Source organism: Porites lutea, chromosome 11, assembly GCF_958299795.1.
Source record: "Porites lutea chromosome 11, jaPorLute2.1, whole genome shotgun sequence".
NCBI lineage: Eukaryota > Metazoa > Cnidaria > Anthozoa > Scleractinia > Poritidae > Porites > Porites lutea.
This window is the reverse complement of record NC_133211.1, coordinates 22,009,300-22,033,111: the sequence shown is the minus strand read 5'-3', so window position 1 is coordinate 22,033,111 and position 23,812 is coordinate 22,009,300. Positions and strand designations below refer to the sequence as shown.

Below are 23,812 nucleotides of genomic sequence, written 5' to 3'. Positions count from 1 at the left end.
TCCTTTAAGTTCAATTTAATGCAGAAGTTAAAAAAATGATATGAGATATTTCAAGACAACGACAAATTTTATAAAACAACACTTTTTTCAACATTTTTTATTTTTGACATAAAGTTATGCCAGATGAGTTCTGCAGTAGGTGTACCCCCTCCTCTCTACTTTGACCGTTTTTGGATTGTTCTATGTCACCGTACAGCATATGAACAGTGACAAACAGTAATCTTAATCCTTACGCACCAGGAAATGCAGCACTCTTTGTCTAGAAAAAATTCCCATCAAGTTAGAATGGCTCCGTCAATTCCAAGCCCGCTCATACCCCCGGGGCATTTGAGCGGCACTTGTCTTTCTTTTTTTTGTGGGGCTTCTGGAAAAGTGCGAAAGCCCGACTCTGGCCCGAAACCTCGTTCACATTCACTGTTCTTCATAATACGCCATGCAGAACTAAAATTTCAGAATGCAAATAGAACGGCGAACACTACACGCTACAACCAGTTGCAAGTACTTGAGACACTATACCGTATTTTGGCTTAAATGGCCTGTCCATGATCTTGTGCTTGTGACACCCCCCCCCCCCCCTCCACTCCTCATCAAAGTTGCTAGCACTACAAAACCATGCTAAAAACTTGGAGGAACAACTTTGAATGGGAGGGAGGAGGGAGGTGAGTATTATATCTCACGGACCTGCGACTAGCAGCGATTTGAAGCATGAAAGGTTGTTTTTTCGTGAGAGTGTCTCAACATTTTTGCGACTGGTTGTCTGAGGCCTTCATACCTCTATAGCCGTGGTACCCGATTATAAATAAAACAGGGTAAAACGTAGTGCACTTTTTGCACCCAAGGAGGTGGTTATAAAAAACAGAATTTCATTTTCCTAGGTTTGCGTGTTGTAAAATGGCGAGACAAAAACGGCAGTTTTTGCCACTTTTGTTTATGTGGTTGGGCTCTAAAGGAAGCGAGTAGCAAAAGATGCCACACCATCTTTAGTAAGCTGCAACGAAAGGGTCTTTTGGTCGTAACATGCTACAAAGATGCGAAAAATAATATATTTTCTTCGAACTCGGGTAAAAGACGTTTACTTATGAAAGGAAAGTGACCTAAGATGCCCAGCTAGATCAAGGAGATAACTTTTTATTGTTGTTTCGAGTAAGTACATGGAAATGGTTCCTCTTTTATCGCCTGCCATTAACAGGAAAGAAAAGTTACGCTAAAAAGCAGCTGTTGTTGGCTTTACTTTTCTTAACACAAGTTTGGATTTTATTTTATGTTTACTTTTTGGTTGTCTTACAACTTTGTTTTGATTTGGAAGCCCGAGTGCATGTGGCTAGTGATCAGATAACATGAAAATTCACGCGCGTATTTCAGTAACATAGTCACGAGAGCTCGCATATAACGTGGCTTTGCATTCTGTACTTGTTATCGAAATGTATTTCTTTACAAAAAAGAAGTCACTGTCCCCTAGACTACGAGTAGTCCCTCATTTTTCCCCAGGGATAGTAGAGCGAGCGAAACGCGAGCGCGCGTGAAAATCACCCCACGCGAGAAAAGGCGTCGCCGCGTGTCGCCTTTTCTAGCGTGGGGTGATTTTCACGCGCGCTCGCGTTTCGCTCGCTCTACTGTCCCTGAGGAAAAATGGGGGACTACTCGTAGTCTATTGTCTCGGCCAAGAATAGTAATTTTCCAGCATAGTAACGTGAGGAATTTACGTGCGTCAACGGTCACACGGTCTGCCATCATATGAGAAAAATATAATCATATATCATATTTCTTACTGTTGCAGAATGGTAGACCATGATTAATGGTAGACCGTCAGAAAATAAAAACTCACAAAGCACACAACGTTTTCTGCTCTCTAGCTCTAACGGACTTTAATAACCATCTTATTTTCAATATAGTAGATGAAAAAAAAACTGAACGGCTTTACTTTGACAGCTCGATACAGCGGTTTTTCAAAATAAGTCACGCGGTATACCGATTACATAACGCCACTGTATATCAAATGTCATTGCGTTACACATACAGGGGTGAAAATGAAGGTTTGGCAGCTTTATTCACATAATAAGAAAAGGAAAACTATGCTGCGATTACGCATTTATACTTCTCAGAGTGTAATCACAACACCGGAACTTTAAGCCATGTCACGGTAGATAATAGCACATGCGTTACAACAAAATTGAGGCCAAATTTAAAAGTCACTACATTCTAAAGCGCTTTTTTATGCAGTTTGCTATCAATGACAATGATGTGTCAGCCAGGAAAAGCAAGAGAAAGTGCCATTCTATTTGTTTATCTTGCTGTAGTCTTCGTTTTGGGAAGTTGAGACGTGGAAATTGCTTTTTGAAGTAAAACTTAACTGAGACAACCAGTTACAAAAGTACTTGAGGCCTGTCCATGATCTTGTGCTTCTGACCCCCCCTCCACCCCTTATCAAAGTTGCTAGCAATACAAGACCATGCTTAAAACTTGGAGGAACAACTTTGAATGGGAGGGAGGAGGGAGGTCAGGATTATATCTCACGGACCTGTGACCAGCAGCGATTTGAAGCATGAAAGGTTTTATTTTCGTGAAAGTGTCTCAACATTTTTGGAAGTGGTTGTAGCTCACACGCGCTAGCTCGAATTCATTTAGAATTCTTTGGACCATTTTATAGAGTGATTTTACTTAACCCGTGTAACCGATACTAAAAAGTAATGCCAAATAGGTAATAATAATAATAATCATCATCATCATCATTATTATTATTATTATCATTATTATTATTATTATTATTATTATTATTATCATTATTTAATAACTTATATATCCCTTATAGACATATACTGATCAATAGCCGCTTTACAAAGTAAAAATATATATACTAAAAACATTAAATAAAGAACAAATTTTAAAATGCAGACCTGAACAAAACGAAAGTCTAACTTAAGCCGCGGTTTAAAGAATCTTTGGACCTCCAAATCTCTTCCTTAGTGGTTTGTTTTAAGAAGATAAATGCTTTCCTAGTCTGGTGCTTTTATAAAACCACAACAAATGATGTTCAGATAAAATCATTGGGCAGTTCTAAAAAGAATAGAGAAAATTATCCGAGAGAGTGCTTTTGATAAAAAGATAAAGAATTCCGGGTTAAAATTTAACCCTGGGTTAGCGCTAACCGGCGTCGGTCGAACAACTGGCCCTGGTGTTATGTAAATGAAAGAACGCACAATATACATGCCTTGGTGATACCCCGGGGGGGGGGGTACTCCCATACATTACCTATACGGGTATGTGCCGCCCAACGGGGTCGTGATTTTGAAGCTCCTGATTTAGAACGGGGTATCAATTTCAGAGGCGTTTTCTAGAACGGGGTATAAAAAATTGTGGATCACGGCTATATTTTCTGCTTAAAATTGTTGCTGATTATGAAGAAGCATTTATTTGATGTATAAGTCGAACAAATAAAGAGATATCTTTTTTTTTAAAAAAAGGGGCTATTTCAATTTACAAACTTTCTAGAACGGAGTATAAAAATTGGCCCATTTCTAGAACGGGGTATCAGTTTTAGGGCGAATTCTAGAACGGGATCTAAAAAATTGGCCCATTTCTAGAACGGGGTATCAATTTTAGAGGAAATCTTTTTTAGAACGGGGTGCCAATTTGGAGTTCCGGGCGGCACATACCCACCCAAAAAATACCCAAGTACCCCCCCCCCCCCCGGGGGTGATACAGTCTGTACGTGTAGACATGGACAAGGAAGACAATGGAAATACATGGTACACTGTAATAGTGTTTATTTATTTAGTTTACTACCCATTTCACGGTATAAGTAAAATCACTCTAATAGGGTCATGAACTGAGTTCGAGGGAGTATAAAGGTCTACACTGATCCTTTTCATTAACAATTAATGAATGAGGTTGAGTATCTTATGAAGAATTATGGAGATCGAGGAGGGTGTTATCCGTCGAGGTCGTAGGCACATAGCAGTATTACACTACGACTTCCATCAAGGTGTTCCACGAAACAGTGAAAGTTTTGTTGTGGAGACTACACAGTGAAGAAATCAAAGAGAAATGTCCAGCTTCGGGTTCCAACAGTATTCCAAGTGCTGAAATTTCGGAGAACGAAATCATATATTGCGAAGCCTTGCCAAAAACCAAAGCGGTTATAAACAGATCGAGTTATCAAGCTAATCTAACTCTGATGATAGTGCTATAGATTTCATCACCAGCATTATCGCTTCTACTGTCAGTGCGATAATTAAACTCCCTAGATTTGCCGGAATCTCCTCTTTCCAAAGAGATCTTTACACTGCTAGTAATAGAAAACCGGGCGTTGCTCACGTTCCAAATTGACTGTGGTGCGTCAGTCAATATCGTTAGGAAACGCCCTGTCAGCGATTCTAAGTTGTCACCGACATCCAAACGCCTGGTTATGTGGAACAAAGCAGAAATCTAGAAGTGACGCTAATCATAATTCGAAACCCCATAAGTCGGATTGGAAAAAGCGTTCGGGAGAGTTTGAGGTTGTAGCAGTTAATTTGACGTCGCTTACAGTAGCCCAGGCTGCCCAACACATGAAGATTATCAAGGTGAACGGGAAGAATTTCGTGCGAAACAATCGGATTCGCCAGAGGGAAGTGGAATTAAAGAAAGCAGTCTTAACCGCCCAGTTGGAACCTTTCCCGGCAAAGTTAACCTGGAGGTCGAGTAGCCTGTATAGCAGTCGTTTCCGCTACCTAACAGAACAAGCGGGGCAGGCAAGGAAGACGCGCGAGGCAGAAAGGAGCAAAAAAGTAGAGGGGGGAGGGGCGGGGAAGGAAAAGAAAATATCTGCCGCTGTGAAGAAGAAGAAAAAGACCTTTATGACACAGTTATAAAAAAGCTTACAAGCTTGTGGGGTCGTGTGTAAAAAATAAAAAGTCTTTCAACTATAGAAGAAAATAATTACAAATGATAATAAAAAATAAAAATAGCTGACATGTTATATGTACACTATTTGGGCTGATTGCGGAGCATTGTTGATAGACGAAAGTGTCGCTGCTAGCTTTTCGCCAATCGTGGAAAAATACGAAATGCTCAGATTAGATTTCTCCTGGTCGGTCAAGGCGAGAGTACTGTCGTCTCTTTGGAGGGTACCAATGCTCTCATGCGTTAAAGGTTTTATTGCTTTGTTAAGCAAATTCTAATAAGCGCCAGCTTTCTTGACTTCTGTAAATATTCTGGAGAGGTATGCGGCCTTGAATTGTCTCAGATCCGAGGTGAGCTCATTTCTAGCTCTCTTATACTGTTACTACAATTTTGGGCTTTTGGATGAAATGGTCTGTTTGAATAACTTATACCTTCGGTTCATTTTATATCTTATGTCATTAGTGATCCACAGCGCTGATGTGTCCCAAATTTTCACTTGCTTTAATGGGGCATGCTCATTACAGATACTGTCAATTAGGTGTTCGTCAAAAAACAATGAAATATGGAAAGGTGTCGTTTCAATGTCCAATGTCCAATCGTTTGTAATCTCGCGTTGTGGTTAATAACATTGTGGTGTCAACAAAGAGATCTGGTGCATCGAGGATCTGTGTCTACCCCAAACATCTCAACAGATCCCAGATGTTTGGAACAACCTATGGCAAGTTCCGCTAGCTGAGATTGCATGCCCTTTCGAAAAAAGGTCAGTCATGGAGGGCCTGGAACGAGGTATGCTTAACCGCATAACCGATGACAACCTTGTGTATCGTGTGACACAGTAGAGCAGGCTTATGCAGACAACGATATAATTCTCGAAGCTCTCCTTCGATGCAAAGAACGTGGCATAACTTTGAAAAAAAAGGGAATTAAGCTCAGGCTCAGTTACAAAAAGTAGTAAGAGTTCATTGGGCATGTTCTCGGGGATCCTTACTGACAATGACCTAGAGCGGGACCCTGACAGGATTGAAGCCTAAGTCCCAAATTCTGGACGATGCTCAGCACCTTAAAAGTTTCGCCACATATCTTTCGAAGTTTATGCCCGAACTCTCAGACGGGATAAAGCCGCTATCATCCTTTTTGAAATGATTTCTTTGCCGTCGCTGCACGACTACAACGTGAAACTTCCTAATTTTACGTTTTGTCGCAGACGGGAACAAAAGACAATAACTTTCTTTTTCCTGAACTTTGATACAGTCCTTTAGAATTCAACTCCAAAAAAGATATTGCCAGCACTTGGCGAATTGTACGAAATGGAATAAGCGCGAAAAAATTCGAGGCAGAGTGAATTCATTTTTTAAGTGACGTTCTCAAAGCCGTCGCCGTCGTCGTTGCTTCATTTTCCCTAATGTGAAGTGGTTCAGAAAGGATTGGGTGGCGCCTTACTACTACCCGGACAGCCTATTGCGTAAATGTACATCAGCAAGCAGTACGTGCAAATCTAGCCTGCGAGCAAGCTCTCCTATTTGGGCAAGCGAAGCTAGCCTCGCGAGAACGCGCGAGCTAGGGACCGCCCCCCCCGCCCCTCGCGGCTTCGCCACTCGTTCGCGCGTTCTCGCGCGGCTCGGTTCGCTCGCCCAAATAGGAGAGCTTGCACGCAGGCTAGTGCAAATCGAGGACGCGCCTGACGCCTGCTTAGCAATTTTGTATGCCTTAGAGTGGTTTCAAGTGAACAGCAACCATAAGCCACGCGAGACGAGACTCAAGAAACCACTACCTGGACGAAACAAGGTAAGCTTTCGAAAAATCGCAAGGTATTTCGAAAAATTAATTGTTGAGGCTGCGAAAATCTGACAATTTTGCAAAATTATAAATTTTGTCATTATATATGATCATATATTGCATTCAAGTGGCATTGCGTTACACTCTACTGAAATACAGTGGAAACTGAAAAGCGGGTATTTTATTTAGCCTGTGAGCCTGATTTTTAACACTAAAAACGACGTTGAAGCACCAAATTAGGGGAAAACGCAATCATAAGTAGCTATAGGAGTGAAGTGAAAAATAAATAAGGATAATAAATGATTTTTCTCCCACGTAGCCAACATAAAAGCTACTCTCATGTACAAGCACTGCTTTCTCGCACTCTCTATTTCTCCTCTCCTTTTCCTTCTACAGACAAAATTGTTGAGACATTGTACTCAAATAGGGTAACCACAGACAACAAAAGAATACACACCCGCTCCCCCCTCCTCACTCTCCTTCGTTCAAAGTTGTGGTGTTTGTTGTTTTCAAGAGTTAGCTCGAACAGCGGCACAACATTGCATGAAGTGGATGGGGGAGTAAAAGCTTTATTTTCCCCCCTGGAAGTCAGTAAAGCGTCAAAAAACCCCTTTAAGACAAAGTGTCTCAACTAATTTTGTCGCCGATTGTAGATATAAGCAAGAGAGGATAACAGTGGGTACCCTTTTTTTCTTTCTGGCCTCAGTCGACTCTGTACTTCTCTTGTGTTTTTTGTCAACTGATCCAGAGCAGCTACAGTGGAACAACCTCGATATAACAAATTGGGACTAGCAAACTTTGTTCACCATAACGAGGTTTAAATCGAGGTTCTTTCCTATTTGTTTTACTATTACTGGTGCGAAGAATATCGTTTGGTAGTAAATCCAACTAGCGGTCTATTATCAATGCTGCGTTCTGATTGGCTGAGTTACTACTAGTTACTACTAGTAGACTATGTCTTATAACCCACTAGTAGCGAAAGCGCCGACTTTAAGAACTAAAACAATGGCGGCTGAATCGCATTTTGCTTGCTAGAGTTGTTTTGCCTCGATATTTTTATCAACTAGTTGCATTTTACTGAAAAAATTATTCCTCTCGCCTCATGGCTTCTGAGTCAGAGACCATTCGGGCTCGAGGAATAATTAACTATACCGAGGAATTCGCTATATAGAAGTTATATCAAGGTTTCACTGTATTCTTTTATTTCAATCAATTTTGTGATCGTTTGGTACTGTGCTAAATTATCCGAGTAAGTTGACCCATTTCAATACTCAGTTACTCAGTCAAGCGACAAAAAGGAAATGACAGGGCACTTTTTTTACGATTTTCCACTTAAAATTAAGGCTAAAAAATGTCGTCTCATTTCTTTAGAAACCGTGTAACTTAACCTTTCAGTTAATAATAATATAATAAAAATAATAAAAAATATTTATATAGCGCCTATAATTTTCAGTGCCAAGCGCTGTATGATTCACTCGGCCCGAGGTTATCTCTAGGTAAGCTTGTACTATGAAATTAATATTAAAAGTTTCAAGGAGCCTTACATGTGAAAGGGGGCCAACATAGACTGGGATGAACTTCAGTTAGAGAATTTGGCATGGCAACAAGCTATAATTGAGCGTTTCTTTTGTGGAAGCTCCTCTCGGCTGTATAAACTTTTACCCTAAATGACCTGAATATCTTGTCTTACCCATATTCAGTCTATTACCAGTTGGATAAAACTACATTGAACGTCAGTAGTTCTCAAGTGCCTACTTCTTGTTTCAGACTTAAAGGTATTAGAAAACTGTATTTCAATATAACTTCTGAAACCTCAAATTTGCCTTCTAAATTGGCCTCCTTGAGATAAGATGTACAACATAAGTCTCAAAAGTTATTTCAAAAATGAGTGATAAAATTTTTGATAAAAAGGGCTGTTTACACTTAATGTATACAGACAAAAAACACGGTGGTTAAAGATCATCCTACTTCTTTAGCCATAGATTGGGAAACCATTATTAAAAAAAGACAATTTTTATAATCGTTTCTTCCTTGAAATCGTGCATGAAATAACCTCTCATTTATTTGAGCAGGCAAATATTAAAAGAAAACCCTCAAAAAGACTAAACATGCTCACGGCTTAAAAGAATACAGATACCTTCAGTTACGAACAGAGTAATAACAAAAACATCTAGCAGCTATATTTAACGACCAATCAGTACCGGTCAAAAAATGAGTCTTTTACATGTCTTCTGTATGTTAAAGAGCTTTCTCTCGATTAAGGTAAAGAAAGTTCAGTGTAATTTTAACTGAGAACTAATGATTACGTACCGTTGATAAGGTATTTGTGCGCATTTTAGTATTTTTAGCTGACTGACAGACTCACAATAAACGCTGTGGGGCAGCCCCTGAAATGAACCCCCATGACCCAACGAGAAATGTCCCCAAACACAATTTGGAACTCCGTCAGTTACATATCATTTCTGAAGATGTTCTCAAAGTTTTCACAGATAAAGAAAAATGTTAGAAGTTGGAGGTTTTACGAAATATTGTAAAACGCATATGGCGGTTGATTTATGCGGGGAATGTTAGAGGAGCTGTGTCAAGAAACTTAATATCAAAATTAAAAGAGTGCAGGAACCTGCCACCAAGTTGAGTAAAACATAAGATAACCACTCGAAAATTAAAAGAATTTATAAACTGCGAAGCAAATATAAAAGAAGACAGGGATGGACAAACTCGACGAAGATTGAAACGGATTGCAATAGGGGTTTTTCAATAGTTCATTTTTGTCCATTGGAAACGTTTGATTTAATGCTTGGGAGACATATTTGTTTGATGCAAAGCTGTGATTTTGCCAATTACATATTATCGTTAAAACTCCATAGCGAATATGGACACGTAATTGGCAGTATAAAGAAAATGAACAAGCGAGCCGTGACAAATCTTTTAATATAAAAAATGTCTCAGTCTATTCAATTCAGCCGTCCCAATGACGCAATGGTCCCGTGGAAAATGGGAACTAGAGTAAGAGAACCAGCTCACTCGTTAAGCGCGAGCGCACTTAATTTTCACCGTCACGTAAATCACAATCCTTCATTAATCTAATTGAATGCTATAATGGATGCCTTCTCAAATTAGTTACTGCATTTATTGAGTAGCGCTAAAAGCGGGGGAGCTGAAAGAACAATGATAAGATATAATTTCTAACGTTCCAAATACGTGACTAAATTAACGTTTCAGGTGCCCTTTCTAATTCAGCAAATCGATGATCAAATATATTTCTATAAGTACAGTAAAATAACAAGGACGAGTTAAGAATAAAACAAAATTAACGATATATTTTATGCTTTCCTGTGTAGCGGGCATTGACTCCTTCCTTTTAGCGTTAGGTATACGAATACAGTCATCCGGCCACAAATATCTTTTACTTTGATGACAATTTTATCTGCCCTGTACAACTGAATCAATAGTGCAAGCAGATAAGGTTTATGAACATTTTAACTTTTGAGATAAAAGACGCTTCTTGATTCTACAATTTTATTGTGATCGTTCGGTTAGCTAGTTTTTTTAAAAAATATTTGAGTACTGTATTTATTCGAATAAGCGCCCAACCTCGAATTAGCGCCCACCTCGAATAAGCGGCCATCCTAAAGGCAAAAAAGTTGATAAGCGCCCAGCCTCGAATAAGCGCTCACCCCACCCCCTCCTCCTTACTAAACTCAAATAAGCGCCCAACTTCACCCCACCCACTTGAGTGACAATGAGATTGAAATTGAAATTGAATAAGGACCGTAATAAGAGACTTCCCCGAAGACGGAGGTTTCTTCAGAGTATTTTACAGAAATCTTGCTTTGTTATTTCTTCGCGTTTTGTTATTAGCATTTACTGTTTTGTTGCAAAATAAACATACTACACTTGCTGAAAATAGTGAAAATTTAATAAGCGCCCAGCCTCGAATAAGGGCCCGCCTCAAATAAGCGCCCACTCTCAAGGTCCAAAAATTTAATAAGCGCCCAGGGCGGTTAATCGAATAAATACGGTAAGTTGACCCATTTCAACACTCAGTTACCCAGTCAAGGGACAAAAAGGAAATGACCCGGCACTTTTTCTTTTTCAATTTTCCCTAAAAAGTTCCTCAAGGTCATTTAGCCGAAAAAATGTAGTCTCATGTCTTTAGAAACCATCGTTGACCTTTCACTTTGTTACTCACTCGGCCCAACGTTATCTCTAAGTAACTGACCTATGAAATAAACGTTACAGGTTACATTATTTAGTCTTACGTGTGGGAGGCCAGCATAGACTGGAATAAACTTCCGTTCTCTCTCTTATACTCTTACTACAATTTTGGGCTTTTGGATGAAATGGTCCGTTTGAATAACTTATACCTTCGGTTCATTTCATATCTTATGTCATTAGTGATCCACAGCGCTGATGTGTCCCAAATTTTCACTTGCTTTAATGGGGCATGCTCATTACAGATACTGTCAATCAGGTGTTCGTCAAAAACCAATGAAACATGGAAAGGTGTCGTTTCAATGTCATATCTAAATTTATCCTCGTCCAATCGTTTGTAATCTCGCGTTGTGCTCAGACATCTTTTCTTCCTTCCCCAATCCTACATTTCTGCCCGTTTTTGCCTTACGCATGTATTTGCCCCTCTTCACGGGAAACGGAAATGACTGCTACGCAGGCTAGGAGGTTGAGCCTAACCCTGAACCGGTGATTATATCCCCATCGAAGGAAAAACTGAAGACGATTTGGACAAGACATTGAATGAGACCATCATCGTGCCTGTAGACTAGCCAACGCCCTTGGTTAATAACATTGTGGTGTCAACAAAGAGATCTGGTGCATCGAGGATCTGTGTCTACCCCAAACATCTCAACAGATCCCTTTAGAGAAAAAACAAGGTCCTCGATTAAATACAGCCGGAACTTGCGCCCAGGCCAAGGCGTTCACCGCGGTTGTCCTCCCAACCGGTTTCTCGCACTGTGTTTTAAGCGAAGAGGCTAGTTTACTAACGATGTTTGGAACAACCTATGGCAAGATCCGCTAGCTGAGATTGCATGCCCTTTCGAAAAAAGGTCAGTCATGGAGGGCCTGGAACGAGGTATGCTTAACCGCATAACCGATGACAACCTTGTGTATCGTGTGACACAGTAGAGCAGGCTTACGATATAATTCTCGAAGCTCTCCTTCGATGCAAAGAACGTGGCATAACTTTGAAAAAAAAGGGAATTAAGCTCAGGCTCAGTTACAAAAAGTAGTAAGAGTTCATTGGGCATGTTCTCGGGGATCCTTACTGACAATGACCTAGAGCAGGACCCTGACAGGATTGAAGCCTAAGTCCCAAATTCAGGACGATGCTCAGCACCTTAAAAGTTTCGCCACATATCTTTCGAAGTTTATGCCCGAACTCTCAGACGGGATAAAGCCGCTATCATCCTTTTTGAAATGATTTCTTTGCCGTCGCTGCACGACTACAACGTGAAACTTCCTAATTTTACGTTTTGTCGCAGACGGGAACAAAAGACAATAACTTTCTTTTTCCTGAACTTTGATACAGTCCTTTAGAATTCAACTCCAAAAAAGATATTGCCAGCACTTGGCGAATTTTTCGAGATGGAATAAGCGCGAAAAAATTCGAGGCAGAGTGAATTCATTTTTTAAGTGACGTTCTCAAAGCCGTCGCCGTCGTCTTTGCTTCATTTCCCCTAATGTGAAGTGGTTCAGAAAGGATTGGGTGCCGCCTTACTACTACCCGGACAGCCTATTGCGTAAATGTACATCAGCAAGCAGTACGTGCAAATCTAGCCTGCGAGCAAGCTCTCCTATTTGGGCAAGCGAAGCTAGCCTCGCGAGAACGCGCCAGCTAGGGGCCGCCCCCCCCCCCCCCCTCTCGGCTTCGCCGCTCGCTTGCGCGTTCTCGCGCGGCTCGCTTCGCTCGCCCAAATAGGAGAGCTTGCTCGCAGGCTAGTGCAAATCGAGGACGCCCCTGACGCCTGCTTAGCAGTTTTGTATGCCTTAGAGTGGTTTCAAGTGAACAGCAACCATAAGCCACGCGAGACGAGACTCAAGAAACCACTACCTGGACGAAACAAGGTAAGCTTTCGAAAAATCGCAAGGTATTTCGAAAATTAATTGTTGAGGCTGCGAAAATCTGACAATTTTGCAAAATCATAAATTTTGTCATTATATATGATCATATATTGCATTCAAGTGGCATTGCGTTACACTCTACTGAAATACAGTGGAAACTGAAATGCGGGTATTTTATTTAGCCTGTGAGCCTGATTTTTAACACTAAAAACGACGTTGAAGCACCAAATTAGGGGAAAACGCAATCATAAGTAGCTATAGGAGTGAAGTGAAAAATAAATAAGGATAATAAATAATGTCTCTCCCACGTAGCCAACATAAAAGGTAAGAGTACAAGCACTGCTTTCTCGCACTCTCATTTCTCCTCTCCTTTTCCTTCTACAGTTTGTTTTTGGGGTTATTGGACTGGATGCTTAAAACTTACTCTTCGGGCTACTTTTCAGTCAAACTGCTACAATGTTCGGTAGGAATGACATTTCCAAAAATGAGGTTACAATCGCCGACAAAATTGTTGAGACATTGTACTCAAATTGGGTAACCACAGACAACAAAAGAATACACACCCGCTTCCCCCTCCCCACTCTCCTTCGTTCAAAGTTGTGGTGTTTGTTGTTTTCAAGAGGTAGCTCGAACAGCGGCACAACATTGCATGAAGTGGATGGGGGAGTAAAAGCTTTATTTTCCCCCCTGGAAGTCAGTCAAGCGTCAGAAAACCCCTTTAAGACAAAGTGTCTCAACTAATTTTGTCGCCGATTGTAGATATAAGCAAGAGAGGATAACAGTGGGTACCCTTTTTTTCTTTCTGGCTTCAGTCGACTCTGTACTTCTCTTGTGTTTTTTTGTCAACTGATCCAGAGCAGCTACAGTGGAACAACCTCGATATAACAAATTGGGACTAGCAAACTTTGTTCACCATAACGAGGTTTAAATCGAGGTTCTTTCCTATTTGTTTTACTATTACTGGTGCGAAGAATATCGTTTGGTAGTAAAATCCAACTAGCGGTCTATCGCCCCACGTAAAGGAATCCGGATTCCGGAATCCGGGAAATTTTTGCATTTGGAATCCGGAATCTTGGAAATTTTTGCTTGTGGAATCCGGAATCCTGGGCCTTGGAATCCGGAATACAGATGTAGGAATCCGGAATCCCACTAACAATTCGAATCCGGAATCCAAGTTCCACTTAAAAAGATCTGGAATCTAGTAAATGGAATCCGGAATCCACGGCGTGGAATCCAGAATCCAAGAGTGTCTTGGATTCCCTTACATGGGGCGAGGTCTATTATCAATGCTGCGTTCTGATTGGCTGAGTTACTACTAGTAGGCTATGTCTTATAACTGGAACTAGTAGCGATTGCGCCGACTTTAAGAACTAAAACAATGGCGGCTGAATCGCATTTTGCTTGCTAGAGTTGTTTTGCCTCGATATTTTTTAGAGCGGTTTTCACTTGACTGTCGAAAGGGATTGGTTTTGGTTTTGGTTTTACTACGCCCTTTGGTTGGCTAGTGTATTTACTTTAGTTTTGGTTTTACGACGGTCAAGTGAAAACCGCTCTAACAACTAGTTGGATTTCACTAAAACAATTACAGTCGACTCCCGTTAACTAGAACCCTCGCTAACTCGAACCTCGCGCTGACTCGAACCAAAATCGATTTCCCCTGGATTTCTGTCATACATTTACTGTAATTTTACCCTCGGCAACTCGAACCCTCGATAACTCGAACTCCCGCTAACTCGAACCAGTTTTCGTTTCCCCTCAGGTCATTTTCTATATAATTTTACCCTCGATAACTCGAACCATGTTTTGAGCCCTTAAAAAGTCGGGAAAAGAGCCGTCTACTGGCGTCCGAAACATTGAATTTTGGATTTCCTATTAACGTGTTGTAGGAGTATAGTTTACTAATGGAGGCTGATGTTGATTGTCACAGGCTAACGTGAAGCAGCTTTACTTCTCAAAACAGTAAAACGCATGCTCTATTTAGCCTATGTTTTGTTACGTTACGTTCTGATTTATAATCTAGAAGTATCTTTTAATTTTCACTTGACATTTCTACAATTAAATGTGATTACAATGTTCACTGTGCAGTAAAAACTGTTTTTTACCTTACTCTCGAATATTTTCTTCGAGCTCCCGATAACTCGAACTTTTTTCGATTTCCCTTGAAGGTTCGAGTTATCGAAAGTCGACTGTATTCCTCTCGCCTCATGGCTTCTGAGTCAGAGACCATTCGGGCTCAAGGAATAATTAATTATACCGAGGAATTCGTTATATAGAGGTTATATCGAGGTTTCACTGTATTCTTTTATTTCAATCAATTTTGTGATCGTTTGGTACTGTGCTAATTTTCCTAAATTATCCGAGTAAGTTGACCCATTTCAATACTCAGTTTCTCAGTCAAGCGACAAAAAGGAAATGACAGGGCACTTTTTTTACGATTTCCCACTTAAAATTAAGGCTAAAAAATGTCGTCTCATTTCTTTAGAAACCGTGTAACTTAACCTTTCAGATAATAATAATATAATAAAAATAATAAAAAATATTTATATAGCGCCTATACTTTTCAGTGCCAAGCGCTTTATGATTCACTCGGCCCGAGGTTATCTCTAGGTGAGCTTGTACTATGAAATTAATACTAAAGGTTTCAAGGAGCCTTACATGTGAAAAGGGGCCAACATAGACTGGGATGAACTTCAGTTAGAGAATTTGGCATGGCAACAAGCTATAATTGAGCGTTTCTTTTGTGGAAGCTCCTCTCGGCTGTGTAAACGTTTACTCTGAATGACCTGAACATCTTGTCTTACGCATATTCAGGCTATTACCAATTGGATAATACTACATTGAACGTCAGTAGTTCTCAAGTGCCTACTTCTTGTTTCAGACTTAAAGGTATTAGAAAACTGTATTTCAATATAACTTCTGAAACCTCAAATTTGCCTTCCAAATTGGCCTCCTTGAGATAAGATGTACAACATAAGTTACAAAAGTTATTTCAAAAATGAGTGATAAAATTTTTAATAAAAAAGGGCCGTTTACACTTAATTTTTAGAGACAAAAAACACGGTGATTATAGATCATCCTACTTTTATAGCCATAGATTGGGAAACCATTGTTAAAAAAAACAATTTTTATAATCGTTTCTTCCTCAAAGTCGTGCATGAAATAACTTCTCACTTATTTGAGCAGGCAAATATTAAAAGAAAACCCTCAAAAAGACTAAACATGCTCACGGCTTAAAAGACTACAGATACCTTCAGTTACGAACAGAGTAATAACAAAAACATCTAGCAGCTATATTTAACGACCAATCAGTACCGGTCAAAAAATGAGTCTTTTACCTGTCTTCTGTATGTTAAAGAGCTTTCTCTCGATTAAGGTAGAGAAAGTTCAGTGTAATTTTAACTGAGAACTAATGATTACGTACCGTTGATAAGGTATTTGTGCGCATTTTAGTATTTTTATCTGACTGACAGAGCCACAATAAACGCTGTGGGGCAGCCCCTGAAATGAACCCCAATGGCCTAACGAGAAATGTCCCCAAACACAATTTGGCACTCCGTCAGTTACATATCATTTCTGAAGATGTTGTCAAGGTTTTCACAGATAAAGAAAAATGTTAGAAGTTGGAGGTTTTACGAAATATTGTGAAACGCATATGGCGGTTGATTTATGCGGGGAATGTTAAAGAATCTGTGTCAAGAAACTTAATATCAAAATTAAAAGAGTGCAGGAGCCTGCCACCGAGTTGAGTAAAACGTAAGATAACCACTCAAAAAATAAAAGGAATTTATAAACAGCGAAGCAAATATAAAAGAAGACAGGGATGGACAAACTCGACCAAGATTGAAACGGATTTCGATAGGGGTTTTTGAAATCTTGTTAGCCAAACAGTTTTTCAATAATTCATTTTTGTTCATTGGAAACGTTTGATTTAATGCTTGGGAGACATATTTGTTTGATGCAAAGCTGTGATTTTGTCATTTACATATTATCTCTTAATCTCCATAGCGAATATGGACACGTAATTGGCATTATAATAAAAATGAACAAGCCAGCCGTGACACATCCTATAATAAAAAAATGTCTCTATTCAGCCGTCCCAATGACGCAATGGTCCCGTGGGAAACGGGCCGGAACTAAGAGTAAGAGAAGCAGCTCACTCGTCAAGCGCGAGCACACTTAATTTTCACCGTCACGTAAATCACAATCCTTCAATAATCTAATTGAATGCCATAATGGATGCCTTCTCAAATTAGTTAACATTTATTGAGTAGCGCTAAAAGCGGGAAGCTGAAAGAACAATGATAAGATATAATTTCTAACGTTCCAAATACGTGACTAAATTAACGTTTCAGGTGCCCTTTCAGCAAATCGATGACTAAATATATTTATATAAGTACAGTAAAATAACAAGGACCGTGGAGTTAAGAATAAAACAATATTAACGATATATTTTGTGCTTGCCTGTGTAGAGGGCATTGACTCCTTCCTTTTAGCGTTAGGTATACGAATACAGTCATCCGGCAACAAATATCTTTTATTTTGATGACAATTTTATCTGCCCTGTACAACTGAATCAATAGTGCAAGTAAATAAGGTTTATGAACATTTAAACTTTTGAGATAAAAGACGCTTCTCAATGATTCTACTGCAAAGGAACTCGGTGGTTGACAAAGTAATATTTTCATCATTTTATGAAGGTTAAATCACATCAACTGATTCATATGAAGGAAGGATGGGGAATCAATATTGTTACAATTAACGTTTCCTTTTCTATTTACATGTATATCTTGAGAACGTTATATATTGTGGAATGCTGCCTAAGTTTCTTGAACTTTTTGATAACTTTAGTAGATGTAGGGTCTTTCCTTCATACAGGTTAAAGAAGAAAAAAGTGAAAAACGGCCAGTCCGTCCTCTCGAATACAAACTGTAATCATTCATCCTCTCACATATTGACCATTTAAGTTTTAAGCACTCATTTCAAACTTGATATCTGCTGTAAGCCTCATAAGTAGTTGCTCACTTTACCTGAGAGGCAATTACACTTTAAAAAGGACAATTGAACTAGTAATTGGAATTTGCTTCCGCTTTGTCTTATTACAAAAAGGCCTGTTTCACAAACAGAAACGGCACTGTAGCTGGCAGCCAACATGAAGCGCGTTACTCGAGGAATTATACTCGTTCTTCTCGCGGTTTTTGCTGTTATAAAAGCAGAAACATCGGCTGAGGAGAGTGTTGCACCTCATGAAAACACTCTCATTGGGATCAATAATGCTGAAGTTGTAGCTGAAAATCCTGTAGAAGATGACAGGGAAGATGAAAGGATCCCCACGCAAGAGGACAAAGGTAACTGACCTTGAAGCTTGACCATTTCAGGACAACGTTTTGTTAGATAATTTCTCACACTTGGCACTGCAATTCACTTCATCTGTATTATCAACCTGGTCTTCTATTCATATATTAATTCCCGGTGTCCTCTTAGTTACAAGGTTTTTTTTTATAGTTTAGATTGAACATTCAAAGAAAAAGAATATTGCTTTCTCTGACGGAGAAATTACACATCGCAAACCTTTTTTGTTCAAATAGTCCAGACAATAAGCATGAATAAGAACTTAGAAGCAAGTGACTTTTCCATCGAAAAAACCAACCAAATTGTCCACAAAGTTTTGGCGAGCGTCTTCGTGTCGGCTTTTAATTTTCCGAACAGAAAAAAGTCCTTTATTGGACTCGCTAATGTAGCCTCTGCATGGGCCTTATAAAATTAAACTGTGAGAACAAAAGTTCAATCACTCTTAAATAGTTCAGTACCAGGAGGGAGGAGGCGTCTCTATTGTTTTCGCGTATTTGTCTGTGACCGAGTCATCATGACAGTGTGACGTCACATAGCAACGAGTCAGAGCTTCGCGTCGCTTGATCAGTTTAGCGTGGAGAAGCCATCGAATTTAAACAAAGAAAGGGCTAATACAGGCTTTTGTTCAGCGTTGGTGAAACAATTTGTCGTAAGTGTGCAAGCTTTGTTGCTTATATTGTTTGTGTGTAAAAGCTGTGTTTGTTTTATCCGCACGTTTGTGTTAAATTCTACTCCAATCCACTTCGGGTCAGTGGAGTTGGCGCCATATTGAACTCGGAACTAGATAAATCCACCCTAAACGTCAGCCGTTTTCTCTTTAAATTGCCAACCAAATCTCCTCAGAAGAGGAGGTTTAATTCATTAATAACAGAAGTTTGATACGATAGTTGATTTGTGTTGATGTAACGAGCCATTTTGCTCATCAATCCTTTTGAATGTGAAGATACTGTGTTGAATCGCGTGTGGTTTCTTGGCTTCTTGACTGTCTGGGGTAAATTTTGCAGACTTTAACGCTGTCATTGTGTGTTAAGTTTGCTTGTTTGTTTACTGCTTGTGTCTAAGGTTTGCTGGTTAATCTGGTGCCCCTCTGTGTTGATCAAAGTAATTGCTGGCCTTTACTGCTTTGAAAATTTACAGCTGTTGGTTGCTTTATTCTGTTTTGTTATTGTTGGTATTTAAAAAGTTGCTATTTGCATTTGTCTGCAGTTTTTTGTTGGCTTTTTCCCCGTATTTTACTTGCCTGTATCATTGTTGTTGTTGCTTGTTAGCAGTGTTGTTGGCTTCTGTATTTGCCTTTTAAAAAGATTATTCTTTTAATTAATTTAGTGTGACTATTACTTGAGAAAAAAACAATAATAATAATATTAAAGACATATAAAAGAGACAGAAAAAAATATTTTAAATAAAAAGTACATAGCTTAATTTAAGAAGTTATATTATTTTAAAAAGGAAAAATTACTTAGTGAGAAAATTAATAAAGTAAGATCATATTTATATAATATATATCTAAATTATTTACTTTAGAAGAAAACATCATGATGAATAAAAGTATTTTATTGTATATATATTTGACAATGGGCTTCTTGTTGTATGATTTATATTTTGACATTGCTTGGCTTTTTAGTCCTCACAATCATAAGATTGTGTATCTTGTGATGGCTGTTGTGCGTGTCCATATTGTTTTTGCAATGGTTGCAATATCTTTCCCAGGCCTTTCAAGCCTTCCATGTGTCCTCTGCATCCCTTCAAAGCCCCCATCTTTTTTGGAGACACAAATCCCTCACTCCTTTGAGTTACAAAGTAAAACTTTGCATGTGGTAAAAATGTTGGTCTCCTCTGTTTTGTCCTTTTTTATTATCCACTTCAAAGTGAAGGTAATTCAAAACTTCAACCTCTCAAACTTCCTTGTTTCCCTTTTAGCCTTAACCACCATTCTTTTTACACTGACGTTTTTGTTTTACAGGAAAGTATTGTGCATGGTTTCTTTAAGGCAAATGATTAAGTATAGATCAACTTTAAATTGTTTGTTAGAAATGCTTCTATTGCCTGCTGTTATTACCTTGAAATTATTTCTATCTTTGCTTGATCCAGTTTACAAAATTTTGTTACATGTAAAGCCTGAATTCAACTTTTCACTGGTACAATATTTTTGGAGATTAAAATCACAGCTTTTTTTCTCCTGTCTAATGATCGTGTGCCTTTTTGTTTCTCATGGCTTTTTACTGAACCTTGGTATTACAAAAAATTGTTCTTTAAACTGTGAACTTCAATATCCTGTTTACTTGGCAACTGCTACTTTTTTGCTGATAATTTCTGCACTCCCATTTTCATTCTTTTTGGGTTTATATGTTGTGACTATTATTATGTTTGGGGAGACCTTTGATGCCAGTTTCAGATCCTTTACAGAAATGCCACTCCTTTTTCTAATTTTATATCTCTCATTTGGTGTACTTTTAAGTTATCCCTGTGCCAGACTGCTTGAATTACACCACCCTGGTTTCCTTTTTAGCATGTTGATAAGATCTAAAAGGTTGATGACAACAATTCCAATTGTTGATATAACAGGCAAGCCACACACCCTCACTTTTGCACCATATGCCACAATAAAAGATCTAAGATCTCAAATAAATACTAAATTCAGAATAACAAGTGATTTGTACTGGTTGTCATGCTGTGGAAAGCCTTTATTTGTTTTTTCACTATTGGAAGAAATAAGAGGAACAGTTTTTATGCATGGGCGATTGATGGGAGGTATACAATGCTGTCTGAAGGGATGTGAGAATGAGGCAGGATCAAGAAAATTTGATAGTATGGTTGGGCGGTATGAACTGAAATGTGCCCCTGATGATGTTACACCTGAAAATCTCAAAGATCTTAGGGTATGTGATAAACATTACGGCAGTTTATCAGCAAGAGGGCATAAGCCTCCTAAGGGGAAAAGCTCCACTAGATCATGCAGCGATGCCCAGCTGGGCATCCTGAAAGTTACACCATGTATAGTGACTTGTTCACAATGTGGCAACAAGGTTTGCCTGAGTAGTGATGTTCCCTGCAAGAAACACCACATAAATATTTTTAAAAATACGTTTTCAGTGGGATGCAATTTTTTGGATGAAAGAACTGGCAATAAGACTGATTTACATAATGACTTGTATAGTGTAGATCCTTGTGATGAAACTTTTCCAGACTACATATGCATGTCATGTCAGCCTTTCTATTTAAAATCCATTAAAATAGAGCATGAGTACAAAGAAGTTCAAAACATCTTCCACCAAAAACAAGGTTGTTCAATTTCCACAATAACGACAGATAATGACAGCAACAAGCATGAGTTTTTTGAAGAAACAACTATTAATCCAACTAAAGGACAAGCCACTGTGCTATCAGAAAAAATGGTCTTGGATAGAGAATTTGCTGTGTCTTATGCTTTAAACTGTAACGCAGGTATTTTTACAGATGTGTTGAATGAAATAATGACACAAACTGCTCCAAACGAACCAGTAGATGCAGAAAATGACAGTGAAGTACAGTCATCACCTCTGCCAGTTTATACAGTTTTTCAAACAGTTATTTCATGTATTTTTCCATGGACAGTGTCATTTACTCAGCACACTACAGATAACACCATGAAGGTTACTTTTTCTCTTCCAAATATCGGAAAAGGTGGTGTAATAACGAAGTGGAAGGAGTTAACCCTTTTTGTTCCTTCCGAAATAAAAACATTTCCTTCAAAGGATTTTAGTCCATTTACAGTAGAATTCTTGGGTAACAAAATTGACCATGGGGAACTCCCACACAATATTTTTCAAGAAAACATATTAAACTCTGCTTTGGGTGTCATTCTTAAAACTATTGAAAACTTACCGGTTTGTCCAGGTATATATGATCCAGCCCTTGTTGATATGGCTGAAAGAAAAAGGGAACCAAATTTATACTTTGTGGATGAAAAAGGTGCAAATGTAGATGGAGAGATTGTCAAGTGCATTAGGAGCTTAAATTGCACCTACAAACTACCTGTCCATTCAAAAACCAGATGCCACAAACGTCAAGATATTTTACGATCTTGCTTTCGTTGGAAAACAAAACCTTCATCTGAATCATTTGAGTCTAAAACAGCCTATGATTCACACACTAAACTCAGTACTCTTTCACGTGCAAAAGCATTTCAACCATTAATTGATACAGATATGTCCTTTGTGACACTTGATGAACCCACAGAAAGTGAAAAACATGCAATGCAGCCCAAATCTTACATTTCTGATGCATTTGATTATTCCCATGAATTTCAAATGGTCAAAACACAAGATCTTTGGGAATATAGGGAATTTGACAGATCTCTCATGCCAAAAGCTGGTAATAATCACGTTCTTCTTGAACAAGTAAGACGTTTCATTTTGAAAAATGGTTTTCAAGAACCAATAATTATATCATGTGATCTTACAACTGGAAGAGCCTATATCACTGAAGGAAACCATCGTCTTTGGGTGGCCATTCAGGAAGGTGTACCATTTATACCATGTCGTGTTGTTCCTCACTGGCTGCCCCCCAATGGCCATTACAAAAAGCTTGAAATTGATTTTTCCACTTTAAAATTTGGGGAAACAGTACTTCCTGAACAATGGGGATTGACGGTTGCACAGATTGGTTTCAATAAGTGCATAAAACAATAACCTTCATAAAAGATGCATCAAATCTATTTCTGTTTGTATACATAAACTTCAACACTATCATAATTCTATAGTGTTCTTAAATTAAAAATAATTAGTATTAATTTGTTGATTTTAATATTTTGTACTTTGACAACAGAGATTCCTTGCACCCCTGATAAAAAATTATTTAATGGAATATTGCAGTTAATATTGTACAATGCAATTGCACATAGATTCTAGCCTAGCAGTGTTATCCCTCTAGCATTAATATATGGAGAGCCGTTTGTAGAGCCTGAACTTTAATTTTATAACCTGTATGTATTTCAGGAACTATCTATTTGCCATTCAAAAAATTACGTTTTCCTGATGTTGATTCATGCACAAAACATGCATATAAGTCTGCTGTTGTTAGAAGTAAACGAGTAAATTTCAAAACTTACCACTGATCTCTACTGCCAACCTGTTGCAGCAGGTAGTGACTTGATGTAAGCAGATTACATTTATGTCGTCTCCACACTTTTTCATTCCATCGACTTTAAAGGGATTGATGAGAAGAACTACGCACTTTGGCTCGCTGAAACTCGGCGTACATTAAGTTCAATGTATCATATACCAATCCTCCTATTCTGAGATCAGGATATTGCCACACCACCTCGCACGTTGCCCGAAAGCGATAAACGATCATACAAACTGTGCCAATTTATAGACACTTCGCGGTACCTTTCTTTGCCTCATTTGCTGCTTTTGAAACTTTTTCCGCCTGAACCTTATGGCGAATATTTCCATGTTATTTTTCAAAAGCTCTGCCTTATTGAAGAAGGCAAAAGATGAATCCAAACATTCAGAAAATTGACATCCTTTGCAACGTAACGAACAAGGAATTTGCCCGCCATTTTGAAAATCACCGATGTATGACGTGACGTCACACTGGCAGTGATCAGTGAACCAATGTTTACCCTAGAGACGGCCCCTCCCTCCTGTTCAGTACAAATTCAATAAATCTACTTGTTAGGTGGTTTTTTCCCGTATGATCAGTTCATTGATTAATCATTTATTCAGTTTGTTGAATTTTTGTT

The 23,812-nt window shown here is 38.8% G+C and overlaps 1 protein-coding gene and 1 long non-coding RNA gene across 5 annotated transcripts in view; one reads left to right on the top strand and one right to left on the bottom strand.

Annotated features, from left to right (window-relative positions):
• Positions 1-17,848: 17,848 nt before the first annotated feature.
• The window catches only part of LOC140952829 (uncharacterized), a 36,091-nt gene continuing 30,127 nt past the window's right edge, over positions 17,849-23,812 (top strand). The window contains exon 1 of one of the 4 annotated variants that reach the window (XM_073402284.1): positions 17,849-18,083. In XM_073402284.1, coding sequence (XP_073258385.1) covers positions 17,888-18,083 — 196 coding nt within the window. In that variant the 5' untranslated portion in view covers positions 17,849-17,887. The remainder of the gene's footprint in view (positions 18,084-23,812) is intronic. The other 3 variants (XM_073402282.1, XM_073402283.1, XM_073402285.1) reach the window with 3 other exon arrangements.
• LOC140952831 (uncharacterized) lies at positions 19,650-23,655 on the bottom strand. Its single transcript, XR_012167400.1, has 3 exons — positions 23,177-23,655; positions 21,952-21,993; positions 19,650-21,136 (listed from the first exon to the last, which is right to left on the bottom strand). It is a non-coding gene; the product is annotated as an uncharacterized lncRNA (long non-coding RNA).